We start from the raw sequence: 27999 nt of genomic DNA, 5'->3' as shown, positions 1-27999 counted from the left end.
CGGGGATTTTGCTTGCACTGTGTTGCACGATGACACCCCTGGGCAGTGGGGAGTTTTGCCCTGTGCAACCAGGTCTGGGGCGGGATGGAGAGAAGCAGCAGTGGCAGCCGGGCCATAGCACCAGGGCACTATTCTGACCACTGCTGGTAAAGGTTGCTGCCTGCTACTCTGGAATGGTGGTTCTCACCCTTTTTTAGACTTGAGGCTGCCCTCTGGAAGTCCTGTGAATTGAGGGGCGCCCCATTTCATAAGCTACCTTATTTATTACAGTGCTTACTTCCTTGCAGAGGGACCATGGGAGCAGCCAGGCAGGGAGGGCCCTTATCTGCTTATCTCCTCACCTTGCTGATCTTACCCAAGAAGTCCTTTTTAAAATACATAGGGGGTAAAAAGAAGGTACTGGGTAATGTGGGGCCTCTACAAGACACACTAGGAAATCTGGTCATTGCATGAGATGACAAAGCTAACCTATTTAACAATTTCTTTGCCTCCATTTTCCTGAGCAGGGACCGGATCACCCCTTCCACCGGGACTCCCATAGGTGGAGAGGCACACCCAGACCTAGGGTCAGTGAGGATCTAGTCAGGGAACTTCTGGAGGGACTGGATGTATTTAAATCAGCTAGTCCGGACGATCTCCACCCCAGAGTGCTGAGGGAATTAGCTGAAGTCATTGCGGGACCCCTGGCACAGCTTTAAAAGCACTCGTGTACTCTGGTGTGGTGCCGGAGGACTGGAAAAGGGCCAATGTGGTTCCTATTTTCAAAAAAGGGAGGGAGGAGGATCCAGGGAACTATAGGCCAGTTAGTCTTACCTCAATCCTGGGTAAGCTTTTTGAGAGAATTATCCTGGCACATGTCCACGAGGGGCCAGCAGGGGAGATTATGCTTAGGGGCAACCAACATGGGTTCATCAGCAGCAGGTCCTGTCAGACCAACCTGGTGGTTTTCTACGACCAGGTCACCAAATCCTTAGATGCAGGGGTAGCAGTGGACGTCGTCTTTCTGGACTTTTGGAAGGCCTTCGACACTGTCTCTCACCCTGTTCTCATTAAGAAACTGGGGGACTGTGGTGTTGACATCCACACAGTCAATTGGGTCCCCAACTGACTGGAGGGCCGCACCCAGAGAGCGGTGGTGGACGGGTCATTTTTGACCTGGAGAGATGTGGGCAATGGGGCCCCGCAGGGCTTGGTCCTCGGGCCCGCACTGTTCAACATCTTCATCAGCGACTTGGACGAGGGGGTAAAAAGCACCCTGTTCAAATTTGCTTGGGTGGACGAGAATAGGATGGGATTCAACTCTGACAAGTGCAAGGTGCTGCACCTGGGGAGGAAGAACCAGCACCATACCTACAGGCTGGGGAGCTCCCTTCTTGTCAGTGCAGAGGCGGAAAAGGATCTTGGAGTCATCATTGATGCCAAGGTGAGCATGGGCTGGCAGTGTGGGGATGCAGTCAGGAAGTCCAACTGCACCTTGTCATGCATCCACAGATGCATCATGAGCAGGTCCAAGGAGGCGATCCTCCCCCTCGATGCGACCAAATTAGCCAAAACTATTCCAAATCCACGAGTCCAGAACCGTTAGTTCTGGCAACATCCTCCTCCATCCACACCTGGGCCTTCAGATGTTCCCAGAACCTTTGGCGGGCGGCCTACGTGCCCAGGGGCTTGGGGGTGGAGGCCCCCGGGGGTCTTGCCCTGGGTCATCAGGGCGCGGGAGCAAGCACGGCAGGAGACTCGGCGGGTCCTGAACCGAGCTGGAAAAGCAGTTCTCCTGCCAAGCGGTTCAGGAAACCTGCGCCGATACATTGTATCTCCCCTTCCGGTTACGAAGCCGCTACGCGTGACCTGAGCCTTCGAGGGGCAGAGATCAGCCTGACACTGATGCGGGTCAGCGCGGTTTCTGCCACCTCTGGCCCACACCGCTATTCCTGACCATACTTTGCACGCTCACTTGCACGTCTTGAACCCTCAGCAAAACAGTGCGGAGTTTGCCAGCGCCAGAAAAATAAAGGAGGGGGGGAAAAACCCCTATTTTGAAAAGAAGGCATTGCTTTTTGCAGCCCCGAGCTGCTCTCTGCGCCTTTAAGCGCACGGCCCAGGAAGCGAACCAGCTGCAGCGCGGAAGTGCGCGCGGGGGGCGCTGCGCTAGTCGCGATGGACCATGCGGCTGCTGCTGCCCGCCTGCGCCCGCGCGCTGCGGCTCCGGCTCCGGCTCCGCCCGGGGGCCCCGCGCCCCGCGCCCCGCATGGCCGGCTGCTCGGGGGACGCCTCCTGTACACCCGGTACCGCTCTGCCCGCGCGGCAAGCCCCCCTCGGCCTCCCGGGGGCGGCGGGCTCTTGCTTTGTAGCTGGGGCACTGGCTTGCAAGCCGCTCCGGGAAATGGCTTTTATTAAGCACCCCCCACGAGCAGCCCTCCTGTCTCGGCGGGCTCTGCTTGGTCTCCGCAGCCCTGCCCCTCCTGCCCGGCCCGTTTCTCAGCTGCAGGGCTGCCCATCGGGGGGGCTCCCCGGAAAAGGCAGGTTGCACATGGCTTCCTTCTTCCAAGCGTAAACAGGAGGAGATACCCCTCCCCAGGAAGGAAGGAAGGAAGGAAGGGCTCGGAACGTTGAGCAACCAGCTTAGCCCTTGGCGAAAGCTGCAGTCGCTCTTTCTGGCTTGGCTGTGTTGAAAACCTTCGTAGCTGTGCTGGGTGTTTGCTTCATTAGACCCGCACTCATGGACAGTGAGTACATGAGGGGGGAGCTAGCCACTTGACATCTGCTTGGTTTCAGGCAAGGAGTTATATAAGTTGTCTTCTTAATCGCTCTTGCCCTGGGCACGCAGTCAATTGTTGTTTGTCATAGAACAGCATTTTTGTTGGTTGTTTTTTTTTTTTTTTTAAACCATGGTTTGAGAGGCCCAGAGAAACAGAAGAAGTAAACGGTCTTTTTTGTGCAGGTGCTTTACCAGTGCTGTCAGTTTGTGTGGCCGAGCTGTGGTCTGTTTGACTACACGGAGCTCTCTCAAATGCAATTGTTCCCTACTTCAGTGACGATAATCATAGCAGTATGTCTGTAACACTAACAGGTGTCCTGTTTAATGTCAGACTAATTTTCCTTAGTATCCTAGAGCTTGATTCATAATGTAGCATTTTGCTAGGTGGGCACATTAGATCAGCACAGTGGTTTCCCCGCACAGAATTAGCTGCAGGATGGAGGCCTGTTGTCTCTTCAAGAAGCTAACAAAGGAGTAACAATAAAACAGAAAAGCCTCCTTGAGAAAGGCGTATGAGGCATGAGCCCGCCACTTAGCTCCTTGTACTACATAATATGTAAGTTAAAGGATAAAAGAATAATAGCCGCTAGAGTTTACAGGTTTTCCTACAAAGCAATTAAACTAACCAGTGAACCTGAAACTCAAAACTGTTGGGGCTTACAAGAGTCTTCCTAATGACTCTGGTACCCTAAAAAAAAGTATAACCTATATAACCTAAAAGTACTTTCCTGGTTCAAACAATATTTGCTCCTGTTCTAGATAAACCCCTGACAAATGATGGCAAGAAGAAGACTCTTGTAAGTATTTTACTCAGAACAATGTAAAAAATATGGCCTACTGGTACGCGATGATGATAGAGCCCAAGGAAATGATTTTGGTGTTGTCCGAAGTGATGCACAAATAGAGTCCAGTCCTGCACCTTCTTACCGGCAGTCTGATTCCTGCTGTAATTTGAAGTGCTCTATAACTTAAAAGACAATCAAGAGGGTTCTTTCCCACTGAGAAAATGCCTGTGTGGAATAAGTTTCCCAACTGAGTGGGCTGGTGCTCTGCATGTAACCTGCTCAAATAAATTACATTAATTTTGACTAAATTCTAGGTAGCCCTCAGTTAACCGTTTTTTCAATCTGATTCTTTAAGCTGTATTAGATAGCTGGGCATTAGGCCCATTATTAATTTTAGTAACATGGATAGTTGAAAGAAATTGTAATCTATTTTTGGGTGTAGAACAGTTGCTTCAAATGTAACTCACCATGACATACAAATTTTAAATTTCAGTCTTGGGGGAGGTGGGTAACATTTATATGAACTGCACTGAGTGTACAGGGGCTAGCAGCAGCACCTTAACTCTTAGGTGCCATGGTAAGGGGTTCTTTGCATCTGAATAAGACATTGTGTTGGGAATAGGGAATGGGCTAAATTGGAAGAATCCATAGACCTAGTCGCCCAAACTTTATAGGCTTTGGCAATCTCCAATTATTGTAATGGCTGCAGTAAATGCAGCCGTGCTTAAGGGATTAGGACCTGCATGTGCTGTTGTGCAGGCAGTTTTGAAAGTCTGATCTCACTGAAGCCAGTGGATATCAGTTTGCGTGGCTGAGGCCCAGACCTGTCCTGAATGTGTGTATTTAAATATTTACTGCCATATGTACCATTTCATTTTATGCCAGCTTTCAGCATGTTATACCAATGTATTACTAATGCACTGCAATGGTAAATCACACCCCACATCTTGAGCTCTGGGGGTTATATTGGAAATCATTTCATTACAATGGCACTAGAATTGTTAAAAACATTAATTTTATACATAGGGATCTTTGCATATACAGTTGCTCATTGCTTTGGTGTTATACTTCCTTTAGTTTGAAAGGTTGATATTGTTTTTCATCAGATCTGTATCGAGGGGAATATTGCAAGTGGGAAAACAACATGCCTGGATTATTTTGCAAAAACTACCAGCATTGAGGTACTGGATTTTTTTACTGCTCAATCACGTCTTTGTCTTGCAATTTATAGTATTGACAGTATTCATTAGGGCTGTGAAAAGCTTCGGTAGCTGATTTGATTTGGAGGAGATTTGGCTCGATTCAGGGACCAAATCTCCAAATCGAATTGGGAGACCAGTTAAAAGCTCCAAATTGATTTGAAGCATCTGAATTGATACAGAAAAGCTTTGGAAAAGATTTGGCTGCTTCAGAGATTTGGCCATAGACTAAACAGGCAGCTGACAAGGCTGTTGGGGCTGGGGAGAAGGAAGGTGCGTGGGGAGGGATTGGGGCTGGAACTGGGACAAGCTGCCCAGCTGGTGGGGGTGGGATGCAGATGCAGCTAGCTCTAGGCAGAAGGGGGCGAGTGGCAGCAGGGCAGAGCCCCTGCTCCTACTGCTGATGTGGGCACTATGCCTTGCTGCTGCCCAAAGCGAGTTGTGCCTACATTTTGCACCCACACCATATGGCAGCTGCCACATGGGTGCCAGGTGTGGGGGGGAGCGCTCCCCTCTGCCCTGCATTGTGCAGGGGGGCTCTGCCACGAGTGCCCAAAGGCCCCAATCGCAGCTGCTGCATCTGGTGAGTGCAGGGCTTTTTTTTTTTTTTTTTTTAAAGTGCCGGGACTAGGCTGGGGCCAGGTAGGGGATGGGGCTAGGCAGGGCAGCCTTGAGGGCTTCTCCCGTGGCTCCCCCCACCTGGGGAGAGGCTGGCGCAGCCAGAGGAGCTGCCCGGTTGTGCCTGCCTCTCCCTGGCCAATCCGAATCAGCGCTGAATCTTCTGAAGCCGATTCAGCCGAATCGATTCAGGACTGTGATCCAAATCTCCAAATTGAATCACTGTCCTTCAAAGTGGCTGAATCCGAATCTGAATCAAATAATTCCCTATTTGCACAGGCCTGGTATTCATGTCTTCCAAAGCATCCAGATTTCAGGAGAAGTAGTACGAACCAAAAACTTGTTAGCCTTCTTTTTAAATTATATTATTCCCTTAAAAGCTTGAAAGTAACATAATTTGTTGTGCTGCTGCCCAGTCTCATTTGGCAACCAGCAATCTATTTTTCCTTTCTCTCCGTCTCTCTCTCTCTCTCTCTCTCTCTCTCTCTTTCTCAAGTTATTGGCGTAAGAGCCATCATAGTCTGTTTTATTTATGACTGTGCTTGTGTTCGGGTTAATTCTGGCTTGCATCCTCTTAGTTACTCTGTAGAATATATTTCTTGTGTTAATAGCCTGTTAACTATCTGTGCTTGCTTGACTAAAGGCGGACATGCAATGTTTCCCTGATTTGACACCTGTTAATTTGTGACATGGAATAGTATTGGCTACTGTTAGAGTGGAATTATGAAAAAATATTTTAAAGAGAAATTAATAGTAGGTTAGAGGAAATGAAATGCACACAACCCAGAAAATGTTTTGATGTTGAAACACTGAATTTTGGTAATAAAGACTTATCCTGGCATAAATTAAGAATAACTAGTAGAACCATCATTTTTATTCACTTTGATTAATAGATTTTTTTGTAAAGTCTTAAATGTATCCTTAATCGAAAAACCAAATAAGAGAGAGCAGAAGTAAAGAAGCTGAAGACAGTTGGTTACATAGCTATAGAACTGAGGTAAAGTTATGCTGGTTGGAAAAATACACTTAGACAACTGATCTTTGGAACATATCCAGCAGATACAGGTTTTGATTTCACATTCTCTTAAACCAGGGGTGCTAAAGGGATGGCACCTAGAGCCCTCAGATCCAGCCCACGGTGCTTTCCATGGGCCTTGGATCAGCCCCACATGCCACATGCAGTACATGCGCTGACTGGTCCTGCGTGATGCATGCAGCACAGGGGGCTGATCTCTTGGCCTGATTCAGCCCATGAACTGGTGATGTACCCTTTCTCTGACCCATGGGGATGGAGGAGTTTGATTTAAATGAAACTTCTTAGGTAGGAAAAAGACAAACCTAGTATTGGTTTAAACGAAACAGATTCTGAAAAACCTCACTAGATGTAGAATTTTGTTTGCATTGAATTTTAAATGTTGTCAAACATTAATGCAGAAGTCCAGGATTCTTTATGGGAATACTAGGCATCAGGAGGGCACTTAGTAATTTGAAAGGCATAAATCCATGAGGAATAAGTAGCCATTAACTTGAACAATAGTTTGGGTTTTTTTTCCCCCTAGTGTGCCTGCAGCCTAAAATGTTAAATATTTAAAGGCACGTGTGAAGCAGACTGATTGATTTTGCCAGGTTTCCCTCAGACCCTGATCCTACAATGCTGGTGAATTCTTATGCTGGCATGAAGCCCCTTGGGAGTCTAATACAATTTTGCCTGCTTTGGACACAGCAGATCTTTTTCTGTTTAATTTTGATCATTTATAAAAGACCTAACTGCATCTTTTAAACCTCAGAAATAAAATGAGCATTTTGTACAAAGGCATATTGCTCTTCAGCTTCTATTCCTTTGTTTACCAGTGTTGTCCTATGGGAAATTAATATGTGGAAGAATAATCAGGTCTTTGGGATGAAACACTGTCTATATTTGGTATCCATTCTTTTCCCTCTATGCTGTTACTGATAAATGCAGGCGAAGGATTCATTACAGGGAGACCTGTGATATCAGCCTGTCAATGCTTTATTTTTCTAGATTGATGAAAATAATGAAAAAGGACATTTTGGTAATGAAAACCCATGTTTTTAATTTTTATAATAGCTCTCTAATATTAAAGTTTTTAATTTCATTATTCAGTGCTTTTTAAAAAATGAATGAGTTCCTGTCCATGACTGTAGTCCTATTTTTTTTTTAATTAATTATTCTTATTATGTTGATACATGCAGATACAAATTCTAAACCACTTGGGTAATGTGAAATGAATGTCATTTTTAAAAAAAGGTTTTGACGGAACCAGTGGCGAAATGGAGGAATGTTCACGGTCATAATCTCCTGGTAAGCAGCAGGAATAAATCCTCTAAATACTATCACTTTTTAAACAGTGTGTCCTTACATTCTCAAAGTCTTGTGTCCATGTAGCTTCATACCCATCAATACAGCCCCTGGGAAGGGGGTGGCTGAAGTCTTATGCAAGTGAAAAACCACACCTGCCACTGATGATATTTTTCTGTGTTTGCAGGGTAAGCACTGAAGTGATGCTGCTTATAAAAGACTGTACCAGTGAGGGGCACAGACTTTGACCTTGTCACTTGCTCATAGACACTGTGCCCATGCAAAGTCTTATTTTCAAGTCACAGGGACTCTAATGGCATGATGGTCTGGTTGCAAAGAGCAGGTGGCAGGATGGAGGCTGAATGCGGGTTTAGAGATACAAGGACCTGTTATTGCCTGTTCGTAACCAGGCTCAGACTGGGGCAGCTTTTTATATTGTCAGTCAAAGAGGACAGGGCTTTATGTAATTGTAAAATATTTTGCTCTGTTCTATGTGTGTAAGTGGTGTGGACTTCTGGGAGTGTTTCTTGACACATGAGGAAGGATAGAGTGTGGGGCAACTTCATTGACTTTAGTGAGAGTGGAGGGTGCTCATCAGTTTGCCTTGCAAATTGGTTGTCACATTTCCAAGGGCAGCCATGCATTGGTTGGAAACTGCCCTCTCCAGCTGGTAAATGGCCTTGCTGATGAAACCAGGTGGCCATACTGAAATAAATCATAAGTTTAATTTTCAGGCTAAACTGCATGTGCACTCTAGGGTTTGTCTGATTGTAGGCTGCAGCATGGCATAGAGATGTGTGAGCTAGTGTTACATAGCCTAGCTTGGGTACTAGAAACTACCTACCTGTGAAACCGGGAGCTCAGAGGAAGGTAATTTATCCTGTTTCTTAGTACATGAGCCTGCGTAGAACTCCCTGGTGCTACAGCTAGATGGCTTCTGTTACCCAGGTTAGCATAGGCATTTCTTCATCATGTGACAGTCTAGACTGCCACCTGGCAAAGTCCCTGGATTCCTGAACCTACGCTGTATGGTTTGGCACCACTGTTCGTAGCTGTACTGGAGAAGAGCAAATTCCTTTGGGTGTAGATTACTGATGCTCTGCTTTCAGTTTGTTTCTCTTCCTTGTGTAGGGTTGGGTGCACTTTCCTCCTACTTGGCTATATCACCAGCCTCTGCAGAAGTACTCACCTGCTCACTGGGGATCTTTTGAGGAGGGATATGTGGCCCCAGGCAGTTCAGCTCCTTGTAAGCCTCTGTGCCTTTTTAAATAGCACTAGAGGCTAAGACGTCCCATTTAGACAATATATTGTGTTCTTTGAATTTCATTAAGGGCTGACATTTAACAGGTATGGGGAAGATAATTGAAGTGGGACAGGAATACTGAGGATCTAAGAGATGGTTTGAGGAGCCATAAGGGAAAATAGTTATAATATTTTGGATAAAGGACACGTTGTTTTCAGTCTTGGTGTATTCCAGCTATATCCAGCTGCTCCTGTTTGCAGCATTAATGGGTGCCCTGAAAAATTGCTTCTTGACCTGGAACGCAGAAATGAAGGCAATTTTTGTTAGGCAGTGAGCAGCTTGCCCTCTCTCAGAGGTGAAACTTTAGCTAGAGACCGCTTCCAGTACATGAGCTGCAATGCCGAGCATCCAGTACTGAGCACCTGTAACTCACTTTGAGTTCTGTCTTCTTTATGTGTCTCCATCCTAGGGCCATAATTCCTATACATGCTCTGCCAAATGCAGATGATCAATATGGTTCTTTTCATAGGTAAATGATATTGTTTTAGCAACTCTGAGTAGTTGTAAAGAGTCATGAAATGTTTGACAGAAACAAATTGGTCTAACCTGTTTCCATTTCTGTTTTACTCTCTAATCCTCAACACCAGGGTTTAATGTATCAAGATTCATCGCGATGGGGGATTACGTTACAGACATATGTACAACTTACCATGCTGGACCAACATACCAGACCAATGGTAAATTTCTGATTCTTTTTTCCTTATACCCAGAAACAGATATCAAGATGTGTTTTTTGATTAAAGATACTTTGACCTGCAGCCAACAGGTAAAGATGCTAGGAAGGTGTGACTTTGTCTTCATTTTTGAGACTAGTGAGAATTTCCATGTGGAAGGAGTTCTTGTCTTGGCTTGAGACCTCATTAATCTGGATTTCTCATTCTCTGGCCACTTGATACTGTCTCAGGTTATTCTTCTACCTGAAAAATTTGTTGTGGCATCTGAATTTGCTTTTGAGCAGGGATCCTTCTTTGTTAAAGTGCCACATACAGTTGTTGCCTTCTATAACTAATTGTTACTCTTTTGGTATAGATATATAAGGTGGGGGGCTTGGGCCTTCATTAGTTTTTTCCTTTCCGTCTTGTAAGTGACATTTCTTCAGGTTCTGTACTGAAACATGTTCTGTCTTAAAGACTTGGGCTGACCCCATTAACGGTGTGTTTAGTGTAGCTCTGAGGGTAATTAGTGTGATGTAGTGGGGGGGAGAATCTTTGATTTGCTAATAAAAACGGTAAGTGATTCCTGAGTAGTAGTTTAAGAGGGCAAGCTTCAGAGGAAAGATACTGAGATTAGTAGCCTTTTATAACAGCGGTGTTCCTACCAGTCTTAAAATACTGGGGGGCAATTTTTTTGGCAAGCAGGCCACAAAATAAGTTCCACACACTTCCTGGTGCCACTCAATTCCCTTCCCCATACCAAGCGATTGCTTTGCTTTCCGCTTCCTTCACCATCTTGCTATGCTTTCTGTTCCTTGCCCAATCTGTTGCTCTGCTTTCTGGGTCCTGCCCTGTCTGCCATTATGTTCCCTGCACCCTCCCTGATATGCCGTGTGCACCACACAGAGGCTGCCTGTGACACTTGTGGCATTCATACTGCAGGTTGGCCACCCCTGTTGTAGACCAACAGTAAAATACCTGAACCTGGCCATCATCTGATATATGTGCTGGGAAGCTTTTCCTCATCTTGAACTGCTTTAAGAAGGCCTGCAAAGTGCTGTTGCTTGTGCTGAAGTTGAGGAAGTGCATACAGCTGCCATCTATGGAAGTTGCAATGGGGTGCCATGAAACCAAAGGCCACCCCCTCTACACCTACACCCATTTAATGTGTGCAACCATGCCTGCTCCCTCCCCATCCTTGGGTGTGTAGTCTGTTTTTGTGTTCCACAGACAAAATGCCTTCCACATCTGTACCTTGCTATCCATACTTCATAGCACAGCTTTGGCTTTCACAGCCACAAGAGAGCCCTCTTTGTTGTACAGCTTCAAGGCAGATGGAAGTCTGTTCTCTTGTGTTCCTGTAGATAATATAGGGGGCTAAGGAAGTTGAAGTCTTCCAGACTCCTGGCTTTCAGAGCACCCTAAAAAGAACCAGTGCTGTTCTGAAACAGCTAGGAGTTGAAGGTTTGCAGGATGTCACCATGCAAAGGAGCACATGCCATGCCTGACACCTGGGGTTGCCTGGTTTCCAAAAGACACTTTCATATCCTGGACATCTCCCAGCTCAGCTGCACAGAAATGCCCAAAATTTCTTTTCCAGTTGGGATTTTTAATATTTGAAAATCAGTCTGTCACTAGCAAGCAACATATGTAAGACCTCATTAAAACCTAAAAATTCCCTTGCATTCTACTCTCTGTTTTGCTGCTAGGCCTATCTTGCCCTCACAGGGACAGTTGTAATTTGTGTGATCCTTAGTTCTGTGTCGAATAGCTGACCGGAAAAAAACTCTTCCAATGTTGCCTCACTTCCCAGAAGAGAAGCACATTTGGGTGGTGCATCAGAAAAAGATGTGCAACTTGCCAGTTGCAGTCACTGCTTTGACCTTGCTGGAGGAGGAGGAGTAGCCCACTGAAGATGGGTCTAAAATTCTTTTTCCTTTCCATAGCTTCTGTGATTTCCCTCTGCTATAAGAACGTACAAATTGGGCAGTGGCAGTCCTGTTCATCTGTGGCTTCTAATGGACCACAGGCTGTTTTTTTTCTAATTAAGTAGCTGGTGATTAGCCTGTTTGTATTGGGTCTGGTGCTTCTGCAGTCAGCTTTAATCCATCTTCCATAAGGCTAGCATGTCAGGAAACTCCTGCTCTTGGAATCCAAGATTTATATACCTAATTTTTCCTGAGTGATTTCTTCTGTTCTGAACGAGCAAATAGTCTGACTTCTAACTCTGGAAAAAAAAAAACAGCTTGGTGTAGTGTAGGGCCTTTAATAATGCAGTGACCATGAAGCTGGAGGTAAAAAGAATTTTATGAGTTGAAAGAAATGAGCAGTGCTGGAGAATGTAAACTAGTCAATGACTCTTGATTTTATTTTCTAGATTTCCCCCATAAGAATGATGGAGAGGTCAATTCACAGTGCAAAAAACATTTTTGTTGAAAACTTATATCGAAGGTACAGTACACGCTCCTTCAGGTTCTTGTTTTAATAGAGCTTTTAAAGTAAAACATAAAATGGTCATTTTTGGGTTTTTTGATAATTTATATTTAAATAATTATGAAATTGGCAGTAATTGTATTAAAGAGTTAATTTTTTTGCTCAGATGTGCTGCTGTTATCTTTAAGGACTATAGGTAAGTAGAGTCTGGAGAATTTGCCTCTGTGTATATGAATGACTAGAGGAGTCTTTTGGATGAAATGTACACTGGATACTTAGGATATTGGTTCTTCAGCAGATTTATTTATTACCGTCAGCTATGGGCTGAAGCACAACAGATATTTTATTGCATTCAGAAAGATATATTACAAATGAAGACAGGACATGGAAAGTAATCGTGTTGAAACTGAATGTGCATAAATGAACCCAGATAGAATTTGGCCAGGGTTTGAAGCCTGAATTGCCTTCCCTTATAAATGGAGACTGGAGTGATATATTTTTTAGGACCTCAGTGCAGTCAACTCCAAATCTGGCTCATGCCAAAGCGCAGTATCCTAAAATCATTCCAGGTCCCTTGTTGAGGGAGAGTGCTACCTATTGATTTAGAGCGGTCACTTCCTTCTGCATCCTTGGGGTTCTTTAGGGAAACAGCCGTGTATTGACCATGTCCCAACCCTGCTTACTTGTGCGAACTGATGGGACCACAGCCTGAGACGGAGTATGTGGAGGCAGTAAATTGACTGGGTATCAAGTGCCTTTTCATCTGAAATGACACAGTTCATCAGTCCTGATTGTTCCTTACAGTGCTGACTTTTTTTTTAAAAATAAATTGGAAATTGAAAGAAATGAGTTATGGTTTGTCATACCCTTGGCTGGGCAAAGAACGTGTTTCTTGTCCTTTTCTGGGGAGAAACATCTGCTTGCCACAAGATGGCATCCATACTACACAAGCTAGTTTGTCATATGTGTGTGTTGGGCTGCTTCTGTGTTTTCATGAGAGTTGATAAGATGTAAAGAATACCATCACAGTTGAAAATTAAATGTTTATTACGCTGTATCCAGAAGAAATGTACTTGGGTTTAATTTTTTTGCTTTTAAGGTTATATCTAAATCTGAATCCGAATAATCTGTTTTAACATTAGCCCAAATATTTGTGTCATAAGAACTGAAAATCCTGTCTGTTGCTAAAATGCTATGCATGATATGTGTTGGGCTACATTTGCTGACTTAAAAAAAAGGGGGGGGTGAAATTACAAAGGCCTTTACCCCTTTCAGCTCTGTAGGTGCGAGTGTGGAATTGGATTAGGACCGTGGTATTTCTTTTCTGACTTTCTATAGTAGAATAGAAGCCAGTACAATTAAATGGTGGCAAATACTGCATCTTTTTTGCCTGGTCTGTGAAAGGGGTTATATTTAGGTTTTGGAAAACTACTGTGGAGAACATGGAGAAGGAGGAATGGTGGGTAAATGGCAAAGTTTTAATGGATCATATGTGACACTGTATGTCTTTTAGGGCCTATTTTGGGTCTTCTAAGATGAAGCGTCTTGTAATCATGTAATTAATTTGCTTATAGTTGCATTGCCTCTTACTGTAATAGTGTTTATTTCTAAGATATACAAGGCCAGATTTTCTGGATACTTATAAAAACAGTATGAATGATGATGATTGATTTTTAAACCATTGAAAAAGTCTAGTAGTTGCACTGGAGTTTGGATGTTAGGTAGATAAACAACCTGTACACACTAGAAATCACAGGAGAGATATTTCAGACGCTTGCACTGTACTGAATAGCCCTAAGGACAGTGATCTGAGTGTTGTACACAAGTATATACTTACTATCTTGCTAACTAGAATGAATGCTGTGGAAGGTTTTAATGCAATTTCAGATTGCTTAATGGAGACCTTTAGTCATGTGATGTCAGTAATATGGCTCCTTCTTCTAAGTTATCAACTAAGATATAAAATGATGTGCTTTTTAGTAATGGCAGTATGAGAACCTTACTAGAAATAGGTTTTGATTCCCTATATATACAATGGTGAGTTACACAGTAGTTTTAGTTTATGGTGACCCTTTCAATTGCTTGCAAAAATTGGTGAAATTAAGGAAAATAACTGCTCCATTAGACCTCATAAAACTCCAAGTTAAAAGCTTGAGAAAGTAGTCACTTGCTAATAGAGGAGCCACAGGACAAACAGGGTTTTTCTATGGAGTTGAGGCAGTGACTAGAGAATTTCTTCTACTGTTAGCTGCATCTCTTCAGTTGAGTCTGGCTAAAAGATCCTAACCCTTAGCCAGGTAATGGGGTCAGTTCTCTAGGTCAGTGGTCTCCAGCCTGTTGAATGGTGAAGATCACTTTTTAGTAGTAAAGGGCTCCCCAGGATCTACTACCTGCCCGTCCCTGGCTGGGCTGAGGCTGCCCCCACGTGAGTCCCTGCCGCTGAGCAGAGCTATGCCCACACACACGGCCAGCTGCAGTGGGACTCAAGGTGCAACAGCAGCTGCCTCTGCCCTGTAGAGATGGGGAGGGAGCCCCCACCACACCCCTGGAGGAGCCCCTGGGCTCCAATCTTCCTATCACCCAGCCGGGCTGTTGCCCCACCTACCGTCCCCTGCTCCTGGCTGGGCCGCACGGTCGGTTGCTCACCGCAGGGGGCCTCGATCTGTCCCCTGCCCCTTTCCTCCCCCACAGATCGACCTACTGGGGCTGGCATATATGCATGCATCCAGCTGTCCTCCAGCCCAGGATCAACCCAAAGAGCCTCTGGGATCTACCTGTCAATCAGGATCCCCAGGTTGGTGACTACTGAGCTAGGTAAAAACTATGAACAGCCACAAAGAAAACCTAGGATAGGCTGCCAGTATTACAAGTGGGAGTTGGTTACTTGGCATTGGGTGCCTGGGAAGCTTGACTAACCTGAAAGACATTTGTAGGTTAAGGCTGCTGGAACTTGATTAAGAAATCCAGATCCAACTAACCTTTCTCGTGTAGAGACTATGTACACATATGGCTAGGGATCTCTCTAAATTAAAAACTTATCAGTTTTTGCTATGGATTGATCGCCGTGTGAAGCTTTAATTCTACGGTCATTTTGTGGCAACCCTGCCCCTTGGTGCTGATTGGTGGAGGGACAAGGGGGTAGCCACAATCTTGTCTGCTGCCTTGTGCCACCCTGCCAGCTGGCGCCTTGTCCTCCCAGCAGCAAGGACCACTGGCTCCCACTGGGGAGCCAACATTTTATTTTTATTAAGTTTTTTTTTTGGTATTGTCTTTTTGCAGATTTCACCCACAGTTTTGGGGTTTCCTCAAAGTCCATGAAACCACGAATTGATTAGGTCCCTACATATAGCAATGAGAGTCTTAGTTTAAAATCAGTGTAGGTGGGTATTTTATTTAAAGGGTTTGCTAACAAGTTAATGAAAGGCTGTATAAATAAAGGGGGTAGTGAAGCCCCCGGCTGCTCTGAGCTGGGTGGACGTTCTGTAGAAGAGCACTGGTTATGTTATACGCAGCAAAAGTCTCTATCTCTAGGTCCATATCTCCAGTCTAAACAAACTTTTCTTCTCAGGGAAGATAACTTTTAATCCTGGAGGAAGGGACAGGGAGGTAGGGAGTTCCAGGTGTTCCTCCCACCTTTGCCATTGATTCATTGCACTCATAAAGTTACTCTGTCCCTAATTCCTCATCTCTCTCATTGGGGGAAAGCCTGTGAAGAAAGAATATTTTATAGAGATGTTGCAAGGATCAAATTGGCAACATTTACCATGCCTTTACCTTCAGTGAAAGGCATCATAGAAACGAAAATCATTCTATATTCTTATTGTGATTCCAACTCTTGTATTTAGCATTGAAATGGAAACGAGCATTATCTTTTTTAGCAATTTTAGGCATATATGCATGACAGTAAATATTAACTAATAATTTTTTTTTCCATTTGAATTCTCACTGGCGCTTGGGATGGGAAGTTGCTAACACTGGGTGCATTTCCGTGTGCTATTAGCACAGAGCAATCAACTCTGGGACATATGCTCCTGGGCACTGCATTTACATGTGCACTTGAGATCACAGCACGTTGGCAGGGGGCTTGTGTGAGGCGGAGGCAGGTAAGCTTGCCAGGCTTGCTCTCCCCTCAACATGCTGTGAAGGGGATATCAAGCAGCCCCGGCACTGAAGCACCCTTAGGTCCCAGCCAGCCCTGTCAGCATCTGCATGCGTGTCGCTGTGTGTTGAAGGACTCTGCCATACAATTGTACTTGCATTTACAAGTACTAACTTGCAGCGGAGTTAATTAGTTTCCTGCAGCCTAATAGAGCTGCACGTGTATACATTGAGACTTTACTGTGGAGCTAATTAGGCAGCTCTGCAGTAGACATCTTTTGTAGATGCGTCCACTATTAGATAACCTTGGCCATACCAGCTTTACTTTGGAGGAGTCATGTCCTTGTCAGAATTTCAGAAATAAAGCACCTTTTAGTGCTTTGAATCTTGTTCCTGACTTTCTGGACTGTGAACACAAGCATTTCTTTTGCCTTAACTAGTATCACTCTAACAAGCAAAAACTAGCTGAATGCAAGAGGTTGCGGAGTAGTCTTCCACTAGAGACTAGACTGTGTTTCATTGTGTTTTTGTTTTCTATCTGTTTGGGTGCGGCCTTCTCTTTTCTTTCATTCAAGAAACAGAAATAAGGTTGAGTCTACCACTTTTGAGAAATATGTATTTGAGAAATATATAAGTGGTGGAATCCATTTTATTTCTGTTTCTTGGCTTGTGCTATTAAAATATAACCTTTAAAAATTATTATTGATTGAGACACAGACATTTGCTAGTTAAGGGTATTGGAAAAACAACAGTTGCTCACAATGAATTGTTGCCGTTTTTTTTCTTTTCCTCTCTACAAACTGTTGAGACAAGCTGTTCATTTGGATAGCAGGGAAGGATGGGGGTGGTAGGGTATCTTTTTACTTTTTTTTTCTCATCATGATTTTGCTCTTTTTCTTGGTTTACTCATTATCAATATTGTACTCATCTGTATATTGTGCTTTGTCCGTCCTGGCAGCGATCAAAACGTATTGCCAGAAGGATAGTTTAAAAGCCCATAGTGTCTCTTACTTCAAGCTCATCTGAGAACTGCAGCCATCATCCATTTTATTAGCAGAGAGCTGAAGGCCTTTCACATTGCTGCTTTATATTCCGCTGTGTTTCTGTTACAGAGTCTCTTTTAGGAAGGGGCTGCATTTTCCACTGCATGGCAAGAAGACATCATAATCAAAAAATAACTTGGTTTTTCATCCTTAATACACAAGTCTTCTATTAACTTGCATTTCTATGACAGTTGCTTTCATATTTTATTATTCTTATTAAGATCATTTTGGAATAGTTGTCTACAGTCTTATACTGTGTGACGAATATAGAGCTCAAATTAACCATCTTGAATATTTCAGCAGTTCTCTCCTCTAATAAATCCTTCTCGCATAGAAAGAAAAGTCAAATTTATGTGGTGCCATTAATATGAGTCTTGTTGCTCTTTGTTTGGTGACTGGAGTGTTATAATGAATTGTCAATTTTGCTTAGTAAATCAAAGCATTATGGCTCTGCACACTGCAACAGTTCAAATGTATTCGTAACAATCCTGCTGGGAGGAATTTTAGAAATATCATTTGATGCTAATTTGTTATTGTCACTGTTTAATTGTGAGTGTTGGAACGTTTGCCTACTTGGTTCACCAAGTAATTTTGTTTTTATTAAACAACAACAATAATGAAACTGTTAACTATTAAGCAGCGAGGCTTATATTGGTTAGAATCCATTTAGGGCTAGAAAATAATTCTAGCTTTTCTTGTGTTCAGTCCGAGAACATTGTTATGAGTCCTTGTGCGTCTAGGGAAGTTATGGGTCAGCATCTCATTTAATTTATGCTGGAGTAAATCAGGAGTAACTTTAGTGAGCTCACAGGTTAAACACCAGTGCAAGTCATGTGGCTGGAAGCTTAGAATGGGACCCCATATTTGGTACAGTGAATGGCTGTGTGATAAAGGATGTTCATAAATAATATAATGGATCACTTTTCTTGTTTGCAGTGGGAGAATGCCAGAAGTGGATTACTTCGTACTAACTGAATGGTTTGAATGGATCAAGAAGAATATTGATGTTTCAGTTGACTTGATAGGTAAGATATGTTGTTTGTAACAGTTGTCCCCCTTTTGTGTGGGTTTTTTTGTTTGTATTAGGGTAAAAAAAAATGAAATTATAAATTGATGTATCTCTGTGGCAGGACACTGTTTGTGCCTGCCACTATAAGGGCCTGAACCCAGCAGCCGGCAGGTGCCAGATGAGGGCAGCTATTTTAGATTCAGGGCTGCCCATATAAACAGGGCATTTTGCTGCTAGAAGAGGGCTGCTGGTATCAACTGGAGGAAAGGGAGGAGCTGTAGGGGACGGTCAGGAGGCTCCTGGGCATGACCTAAAACTGCATCCTGCGGGGAGTGGGTGGCTTGGTGGGGCTCTCAGTGGCACAGGAGCCCCCAGGAAATGTCAGGCCAGTTACCACCCTGGTGAAAGGTGGGTTGGGGCACCTTAACCCTAGCTCCCACCTTTGGGTGGGTCAGGTGACAATGGAGGTAGAGAGGGCCAGGCATGGCTATGGCCACCTGAGGAGGGAAGCCCCGAGACCCCAAGTAAATGGGGTGTTGTGGAGCCCAGAGTGAGCGGGAGAAGAACTAGAGGGCTGAGAGCCCAGTACACATACAGACCTGGAAGGGGCCAGAGTATACTTAAACCCAGTCAGGTAATTGGCTGGCCACTATCCCAGTGAGGGTCGTGGGAGAGGCCCAACAGGTACGTCTGCCAGCCAAGGAATGGACTAGCTAAGCCTATGGCCAAAGGGTGCGAGGGAGCAAAGTGGCATAAGTTGTTTATGCAAGAAAGAGACCCTGTAAGAGAGGGTGGAGTGAGTGAGGCCTGGGTGAGAGGCAGGCAGTATGAATGTGCATGTGACTGAGGCCTGACAGCGTGGCCTAAGCATGCTCTGGCTGTAGGTCAGGGACACTGGAACATCTGGATGCCATCTGCGAGGCTTGGGCCATGGTGTAGGGCAGGTGCGGAGCCACAGCCACCCCCAAATATGGGGGTGCAGTAATGGGCAGCCTTCCACCTTATTTAACAGCATATTATTATTCCAACAAGGCATGGTGGGTGAAACAGGCAGGCAGCATGCCCAGAGGCAGGCTGGGGGCTAGCTACAGCTAGCGGGGATGCCCACTTTGCCACAATCTCTATGAGTTCTACATAATTCCTATAATACCAGAAACATTTTCTTCACGTATGTGTTGGAGGGTGGAAATGCCTTTGGAGTGCTTGCTGCTTCATTGCTATGCTTCATCTAACCTTCACCAGGACTTGGAAATGGTTGTTTTCCTTTGAAAGCAGATCCATTGGTTCCATTGCTGGCCATTCATTAAAACAATGTGGAAGTCTAGCCGGCAACCAAGTCAGAGGTTTCCTATATAGATAATTCTTGCATTGGTTTTGAAGCAGATTCCTTATCTATTTTTTTTTCTAAAAAATGATCTTTGTACATATCTATTCCAATGTTTTGTGGCAGTTTATCTACAGACTTCTCCTGAAACTTGTTACGAGAGGTTAAAGAGGAGATGCAGAAAAGAGGAAAAGATCATTCCCGTGGTAAGAAGACCAGATCCTTAGGAAGCAAACTAGACTGCTTTGTGTTTGGCTCATTTTGGCTATCATGTTGTATGTTCAGTTCTAAAGTCTTGGCCTTGCTGCAGTGTGATCCAGCTGGTTCTATTTAGTGTATTATTAGGCCAGGTTGTGCAGCAGGGCAGTGCTGGTCCCTGCTGTGTGACCTGGCTCAGCAGGGAGCAGGGACGGGCAGTGGTGGTGAGGAGACCCCCGGCGCAGATCTCTGCTCCCTGCGGAGCCAAGTCGTGTGGCAGGGAGCGGCAGGCTTGCTCACTGCTCTGCGCTGCTTCCATGCCCTGCGCCCCAGTACGAGAGGGATCAGAGATCTGCATGGGGGTCTCCTTGCCTGCACTGAGGGCAGCGGTCCTCCCTCAGATGAGCCACCCATGGCTTTGCTCCCTGCTGGGGCCCTGCAGGGCAGTAGGGTTGTGTGAAGCTTGCAGCCCATTGGAAACAAGATTTGAAGGAGATTTGTCAGAGATGAATCTCCGAAACAGATTCGGCCGAAACACTGAAAGGAATCGCTGTCCTCCGAAACGTTTGAATCCGAAACAGAAGTGAAATGCAAGTGTTTCACGCAGTCCTATTATCTAGTCCAAACCCCTGCTCAGGGTAGGACCATTCCCAACTAGATCATCCTATCCAAAGCTTTGTCTAGCTGGGTCTTGAAAACCTCTAAGGATGTGGAGTCCACCACCTCTCTGAGTAACCTGTTGCAGTGTTTTACTACCCTCCTAGTGGGAGAGTGTTTCCTAATATCCAACCTAAACTTCCTGGCTGCAATTTGAGACTGTTGCTTCTTGTTCTGTTATCTGCCACCACTGAGAACTGTCTAGTTCCATCTTCTTTTGAATCTCCCTTCAGGTAGCTGAAGGCTTTATAAGTATTCCTTAATATAGAATAAGAAAAAAGAAATAGTATTAGGAAGAAGAGGCAGGCAGCTTTGTAGGATTATAGTCTAGCTGTGTGCATTCACTCCTTTTATTATTTAAAAAATCAAAATGATTATAGGTGCTATTTTGTTCAAGTCCTGAATGTTTGCAGTTCTAGTTGGATAGTACTATGGAAAAGTTTTATGTGAAGGTCTCATACCAAAAAGGTCTTTTATTAATGAAACACTGAGCAAGAAGTAAATAGGATAGCATCAGGAATGGGCTGCATATAACAGTGTTTTTACAGTCGTGGGTAGGTGGTGAATGCAAGCAAAGAGCTAAATTCCAGTACCATGTGAAATTTTCCCTTGGAGAATAAGCCCTTTCTGCTATTTTACTGCAGTAGCTTTGAAGAGACGCAGTGTGTTATGTTGCAGTTCTCTCCTTGTTACTGAGAGAAAACGATTGTGAATGTGAAAGGTTAAGTCATCTCCATGAACAGCTAATAGTGGCTGACAAGCAAAAATGCTTTTAAAGAAGGTGGGTGGAAGTAGAAGAAAATTAACTGGGACTGTTAGGGGGGCAAAAAGTATCCTCTGGAAAAGCAGCTCTGAAGTAGTGTTTCAGTTTTCCTTTTTGTCCTTGTTCATCCTTCCATGGTGGTCATCTTTCTTTTAGTGTTAAGTTGCATGCCTTCCCTGGAAGAGAAACTAGCAGCCTTGATCTTGTCTGGATGAAGCCGTCATTGGCTAAATCATTATAATGGTATACTGTAATACCTAGTTAAGCTCAAAAACTTGTGATTCTTCATTTCTTTATCAGTGGGAATGAGAAAAGGAGAAATGAGATGTAAATAAGGAGAAATGATGAGATTCCACCTCCTGTCGATTCAGTGTGGGTTCACCATGACGTAGCAACAGCACTCATTGAAATGATACTGCTTGCTGGAGCTAGAATTAAAAGGAGAAAAGAAAAGAAAAAAATACCCAAACCCTAAATGGTTCATATGATATTTGCTTTGAATTGCAGCCAAGCTGCTCTCTAGGAAGAAATAATATAATCAGAATATTGGGTAAAGATTTCTGACATGTTGTATGGTCTGTCATGGCAGTGAAGTACATAATAAAAACCTGCATGACTCTATTTCTCAAATTGCCCATGGAAGCTAAACTTTTATGTTGAATGTTTGCTGGTATCTGTTGGCTATGTGCAAAATTTATGTAAATCATTGACCTGTTAGTTGATTTCAGTTTGTTTAAATATATGATTTCTGTAGTTATTTAGAATGTACGTATGAATTCATGTTGTTTGAATGCCTTTTTTATAGGAATATTTACAAGCTATCCATGAGCTCTATGAGGAGTGGCTCATTAAGCAGACACTCTTTAATGTTTCCTGTCCGGTTCTTGTAAGTATAGTTTATCAGTTATAGTCAGTTCAGCAAAGGGGGGAAAAAAAAAGGGAAAGCCTCAGTCTTTGAATGTTAACATTTTGTGATTTAGTTGTGAAAGTTACACATGTATTTTTCAAAAACTTGAAAGAGGCATTGACATGTGTCCAGCATAAGAGTTTGAACCTGCAAAGGGAGCTGGTGGAATGGGAAGGGACTACTTATAGTAGCAAACACTGTTTGATTTTTAAATCCCATCCCTGTACTGAAAACAAACTGGCCTGGTACCTAGGAGTGGTTCAGTCGGGGCCCGTGCAAGTGTTTGATTCTTAAATGCTAGACCTGCATCATCTTGTGAAATGGTAGAGCATGTTTTCGCAGAGCGTCTCATTCTAATGTTCACTTCCTGTTTTCCAGGTGATTGAGGCAGACCACGACATGCAGAAAATGATAGAAAAGTATGAAGAAAATCGGGACCGAATATTAACCCCTTACAGTCTACGGCAGTGTTTGTAGATAGCTAGCTTTGTAGACAGACTGCTGAAAACTGTCTGCCCTGATTTTAGGGGAAGTCTGAGCAACATTTTCCAACATTTTGAACGCTGTGGTCTCTCACTTGAAATTTTGTTTTACAAAGCACAGGTGACAGCTACAAAGACAAGTGGGCCATGTTTTTTTCCTTTTGGTCCTTTATACTTCCGAGGTCCAGTGCAACTTTACTGTTCTCAGACTGTCTGACAAAATGTTGCTGTACTTTACTTCCTTACTTTCACTGCTGCTTACTGTAAATACCTTTCAACATTACATTTTCTCATAATAATGGTCTTTTATTCACTCTGAAAAATAGCCCATATAGAAGATGGATGTGTTCCTCTGTGACCAGAAGTAGTTGGTGAATAAATAGGTCATGGTTGCACAAAAAGGGAAAAAGCCTGTTTACTGTACTAAGTTATGGGTCTGAATCAGCATGGCAGTGCAACCATTTCTGATTTTTAGTGGATTACTTCGCATTTAAATAACATCACAAAATCTCAGTCCTGCAGATAGCTATACATTTGAATAGTTTAACTTAACTACACAGGTATATAAAGTTCTGCTGAGTGTTTGCCAGACTGGGATCTAAGGAAGTATGGGCCAGACTTTCGACAGCACTCAGCTTCCTCCTGTTCCCATTGAAAGTGGCTCCAAAAACTGCTGATCCAAGCACTCTTGAAAATCTAGGTCTTAACATTTTTTCCTGTTGTTGCAGAGAGTCTTTTTTTATGTACTTGTAATAACTTAATAATCATTATGTTACATAAATAATTTAGTTTGTGAAACCCTATTTTGCACTTTTTAGGTTGCTATATTAGAAGTTTGTTTAGAATATAACAGGATTACTTCCTGGGCGTTCATGTTAACGATGGTCCCTTGTAGCTCCAGGTCCTGAGAAAAGAGCAAAGAGCATATAGAGGAGATTTAATTCTCCCTTTGATTGATTTTTTTTTTTTTTTCTTGTCAGAACTGTTCTGTGCTGTTTTTAACATGTTTTATGACTTGCTCCCTGGAACACCATTGGCTTTGCACTTGTAAGTGAGCAGTTTTAAAATTTGCTTGCTTTTAATTTATTATGTGCAACTCAGGCTTCACTGATTCTTGAAGTGCTGCACTTCTTTTATTGTTCCATAAAAGCTTTGATTGCTTCATGTGTTGTAAGCCGAATTCACGATGTATTTTTTTTAAGTCTCACATCTGTTTAAACTAACGTAGGAAAAAGCATGCATCTACATGGGCATGTCCTAACTCTCTGGAGTTTTTTCCTAAAGCTAACTTATTTAAAGCTCTCACCCAACATTAAACTGCTTTATGCTTGATTTGGACTGTTCCCTCTTTTTTTACCTACAGAAATATAGCGCTGATACTTCTTTGTATGTATATTTTGTGCCAATAGAAAATAAACCGTTAGATACAATTTTTGTAATGGTGCTTATACCAATAACATTTTGTAGGGCAAGACTAAATTAAGCATGTGAATGCAGTGTAGAAGCTCTCTGGTCCTACTCTAAAGCTTTCAAATTCCAGCTGAACAATAGAATCAAACATTTCTGATTTACCTAGTATCTTAATCAAAGACGTTAAGTGACGAGGGAGCAAATACTCATGCTTGAATGCCTGTGAAGGTAGGCATCCTTTTAGAGGCAAAACAACTTGTTCCTTAGAAGTAACTCAGCATGTTGGAAATGGTCAATAAATTGCGTGTTTCTTCTCTATAGGAAACTCCAATTAGTGTGTACATTTCAGAAATTAATTGTAAACTGTTTTTTCTTTTGTTTCCTGCACAATTGTCTGATGAGCCAGACACCCGCCTCTCCCCATCGAACCTCGGCGTGCTTGGGCCAGTTAACTTTGAGTTGTTTTTTTCCATGCTTGTTTTCGAGAGCATTTATCATTCAGTTCTCTCCTCCACCCTTCTTTTCCTCCTCTCCCATTGTAACAAAACATTTTGGACAGCACTGATGGTTATATACAATTATCTAAAACGCTTGTCTATAATTTATATTTGTTCCATCGATTTCTGAAGCTTACATTTATAAGGATTGTAAAGAAAGAGATTTTTTTACTTTTGTGTTGGATACTATTTGTTCTTTATCTGCAGAAATCTCTTGAGTGTTTAATTATTAGGAACAGAGCCAAAGTTTTATATGACTGATCAGGGTTAAATTTCATTTTGAGGGTTAAACTTTTTCAAAACTAAACCAACAAGACTACGTGCAAGTTCTTTGGGACTAAAACAAAAAACATCTTGCATCTGTGTAAGGAAGGATCTGTCACCAATTGTGTTTTTAAGCCCGGTATTTTCCATGAAAACTCTATTGCTAAAGGTGTCGGGGGGAGACAAAAGCCACAAAAATGGTCCTTTTATGTAAGTCTGAAACTGAATGTCATTGCTAGAGGGGTTAGTACATGGAGTATGATACAAAGCAGTATATTAGCAGGTATTGCTTGTTTTTTAACTCTGGCCCTTATTTCATTTTCAGTTTTAATCAAAATATACAAAATCTTTGGAAAAACCTTTCTTACTTAAGCCTTGAGCTTTTCAGTTATTTGCTTGCTCGCTTGGGTCCTAGAACAGAAAGATATAAGGTATGCACCTGCATGTGGAAGTTCTCCCAAACTTACTGGATGCATCTGCACATGCAGTTAATGCAAAGAAACTCCAGCACAGTTTGTGTGGGTCTAGGTGGCAGGCAGCCCCTGCACTGTAGCACCCTTGTGCCTCAGCCTGCCCCAGTCACTGTCTTCAGCAGTTTTGTGCCAGAGTTCGCTGTTCCCAGTCACGGCATCTAGATATGGCCTGGGCCAGCAACACTTTGAACCAGGGCAGAGCAACCCTGGGCTGGCAGGAGGCATGCAGGCTCAGCCTCAGATTCCCAGTGGCAGCATTGGGTGGTGGAGAGGCTGGTGGAGGGTGCTAAAGTGTGGCGCTAGTTGGCAGGCAGCCCCTATATTGTAGCACCCTTGTGCCCCAGCCAGCCCTGGTCACCGTCTACACGTGCGTTTCAGTGCAGTTAAGTACTCTGCTGTAAGGTAGTACTGCCCCTGACAGTACTATCTTTCACAGAGTTAGTGAATTTAAAAAATCTTGCCCTCATGCTAGTGCGTGTGCAGATGGTGATGCTTTACTGTGGAGCTAATTAGTCTATTTAGCAGTAAAGTGCATGTGTAGATGCACCTGATGGGACTTCCTTGTTCAGCATATTAAACTTGATGTGGCACCTAGGGCCTACCTGTTTGCACACATGTGCTGAACTGAAATCTGTAGAATGGCTTGTGAGTAAAGCTGAATTTGGAGTATCTGAGTTAGAGCACAGTGCTCTCCCTGCTTCAGGAAGCAATGGTTGGATCATACGCTAATCTACTTGTACATGAGTCATTTGTGCTTTGTGAGAGAGATTTAAATATTTAGTGGAATTCACTGTGTCTCCTGGTGGATTGATATATATTTTATACTCATCGCTTTAAATATTATCTAGGCAGATGTTATCTAGATGTACATCTACAGTATCCTATTAAGTGTTATGAAGTCGTTAGATGTGCATAGGTGATACGCATGTGTGAAGATTGGCATGTGGACAGACAGACTTGCTTTATCTCCGACTGTGAGGTTGGCCTGTTGGAGAAATTTATACTGTTGTTAAATGCTGTCATTAAAAGTATTGTCTGTCTCAGTCCAGCCTTTTGTTTTCTTTCTTTGGGGTGAATGAAAGATTATCTTATTTCATAAGAGACAGGCTGAGCTGATCCCAGGAATATTTCAGTTTCGCTCAGATGCTCTGTTGCAGGCTCTTGCTGCCCTGACATACAAAGATCTTAAATAAAAGTAATCCCATTTTACCAACGTAAATAATTGTCTATCCAGAAAAGGCAGCTACCTCTACTCAACCTGCTTGCTTCCCAGTGTCTTCAAGGAGGAGGAAAGGGTCTTACAGCATGCCCTGAATTAAGCAGACCCGGTGCTCAGGACCCCCTTTGTGTAACGGCCTTGTTGTCAGGTTGTTCTTTATCTGGAATTTGAGGGCAGCGCTCTGCCCTGGGGTATGGAGATTTATGCATACCTCATACTTGTGAAGCAGAATGAGGTGAGTGTTATTTTGGCAAATGACAGCATCTTGCCAAATGACAGCATTTGACAGAGCTGACAAACTGCCAGTTCCTACGAACAGAGCTGCTTGTGGAGAAGCCAGTTCAGCAACAAAAACTAATAGAGTCCCTGGGGAGGTAATGCAAGAAGTGGGCCTCTATGGTTTAGTTCAGCTACTGTGTCCATCTTCAGTTATTCCTCCTATGAACGGCACCTAGGAGCGTGCTCTGCAGTCTTCGACTGGCTCGTACACACCAAATATTTCTGTTACACTGGGAGAGGGTGCAATCTTTTGGACTGTAAACACTTCTAGGCAGGCAGCAGCCCTGAGTCTGTCTGCACAGTACCTGCCGCGACAAACTGAAATGTGAAAAGCACAACTCCTTCAGCCTTGGGTGGCCTATTGTGCCCAAAGCTTAAAAGCTGGATGCACTGCTCTCCCCAGACCCTTTCGTTCTGTAGTTTTTATATATTTCTCTCTCCTCTCTGCAGGGAATCCTACGATTTAAAAAGTTGTCATAGCTTTCATAGCAGGCACTTCCTAGGACTCTGACCCTGGGTCTGTGCTATCACAATCTTGGTTTCAGGCCCGTGGCATTTAGCTAGCTGCCCTGCTCCATAACGAAACACTTCCATTCTTTTATTAAAGAGCAGGATGACTTTTACTCCATTTGGTCTCGACTGAGAATGACACGGGTTACAAACCAGAGTTGTTGCAGTTACTGTCAATGTTAAGGTGCAGAGAGGAAGATCATGACAAAGAAAGTGGGTTTTAGAAACTACAGGTTTTTTATTTATAAAGTACTGGGCACTAGAAGCATGTGTGTCTGTCAGACCTCCTCCTCAGTACCCGTCTCTCCTGTTTCCCTCTTACACAATCTCCAATGTCTTAAACCTATGCATATTCTAATTAGATATTCCCTTTTTGACTCTGCTTAGGGTGTGCTGGGTGTTCCCAACACTTGAGATTTAGTTTTCTTGGTTTTAGCTTCTCCACAAACATTTATTTTCAACCCAAGCCCTGGTTCTGTAGTGCAGCGTCAGGGACATGATATGCATGCAAAGAAGAAAAATGACTAGCTTATAAGACGCAGAGGGAGAGATTGTGTTGAGTGAGTAATATCACCAGCTACCAGGGTTGGGAGCTTGAGCTCTGTGTCTGTTCTGATCAAAAGAGAAGGCTTGTAATCCAGGACACGGGAGCTGAGCCTTTAAAGAAGCTAACACAGCCACCGATGGGTTTGGGAGCATGTCTTTGTGGAAGACGGGCATCCAATCAGTCAGTAAATCCCCGCTCAACAGACAATCCCCGGTCCAGTGGTACTGGCTGTAGCACAATTAAAGTCGTC

General features: G+C 43.5%; 1 protein-coding gene across 4 annotated transcripts; it reads left to right on the top strand.

Annotated features, from left to right (window-relative positions):
* Positions 1-50: 50 nt before the first annotated feature.
* On the top strand, positions 51-26237 carry TK2 (thymidine kinase 2). Of its 4 annotated transcripts, XM_090062329.1 has the most exons (11): positions 51-2285; positions 3518-3555; positions 4650-4724; positions 7630-7683; positions 9571-9660; positions 12014-12087; positions 18147-18235; positions 19670-19749; positions 21967-22047; positions 22447-22487; positions 23531-26237. In XM_090062329.1, exons 1-11 carry the CDS (start codon positions 2165-2167, stop codon positions 23550-23552), a joined length of 765 nt encoding a protein of 254 aa, XP_089918455.1. In that variant the 5' UTR covers positions 51-2164; the 3' UTR covers positions 23553-26237. The 4 variants fall into 4 exon arrangements, with proteins under 4 accessions (XP_089918455.1, XP_089918456.1, XP_089918454.1 ...); XM_090062328.1 differs by having other exon boundaries at positions 74-2285; positions 22447-26237; XM_090062331.1 differs by lacking the exon at positions 51-2285 and adding an exon at positions 2329-2726 and having other exon boundaries at positions 22447-26237.
* Positions 26238-27999: the final 1762 nt, after the last annotated feature.

This window comes from Crocodylus siamensis, chromosome 9, assembly GCF_052110815.1.
Source record: "Crocodylus siamensis isolate JL-2025a chromosome 9, ASM5211081v1, whole genome shotgun sequence".
Lineage (NCBI taxonomy): Eukaryota > Metazoa > Chordata > Crocodylia > Crocodylidae > Crocodylus > Crocodylus siamensis.
Note: the sequence above shows the minus strand (reverse complement) of the source record. Positions and strands in the feature narration are given on the sequence as shown.

What these genes read in the sequence shown, in the direction of transcription:
- TK2 (XM_090062328.1), top strand. Translation starts at nt 2,165, where the DNA reads ATGCGGCTGCTGCTGCCCGCCTGCGCCCGCGCGCTGCGGCTCCGGCTC. An exon ending in GGACGCCTCCTGTACACCCG is followed by an intron (nt 2,286 to 3,517) that starts GTACCGCTCTGC and finishes CTCCTGTTCTAG; the next exon opens with ATAAACCCCTGACAAATGAT. An exon ending in ATGTTTCCTGTCCGGTTCTT is followed by an intron (nt 22,048 to 22,446) that starts GTAAGTATAGTT and finishes CCTGTTTTCCAG; the next exon opens with GTGATTGAGGCAGACCACGA.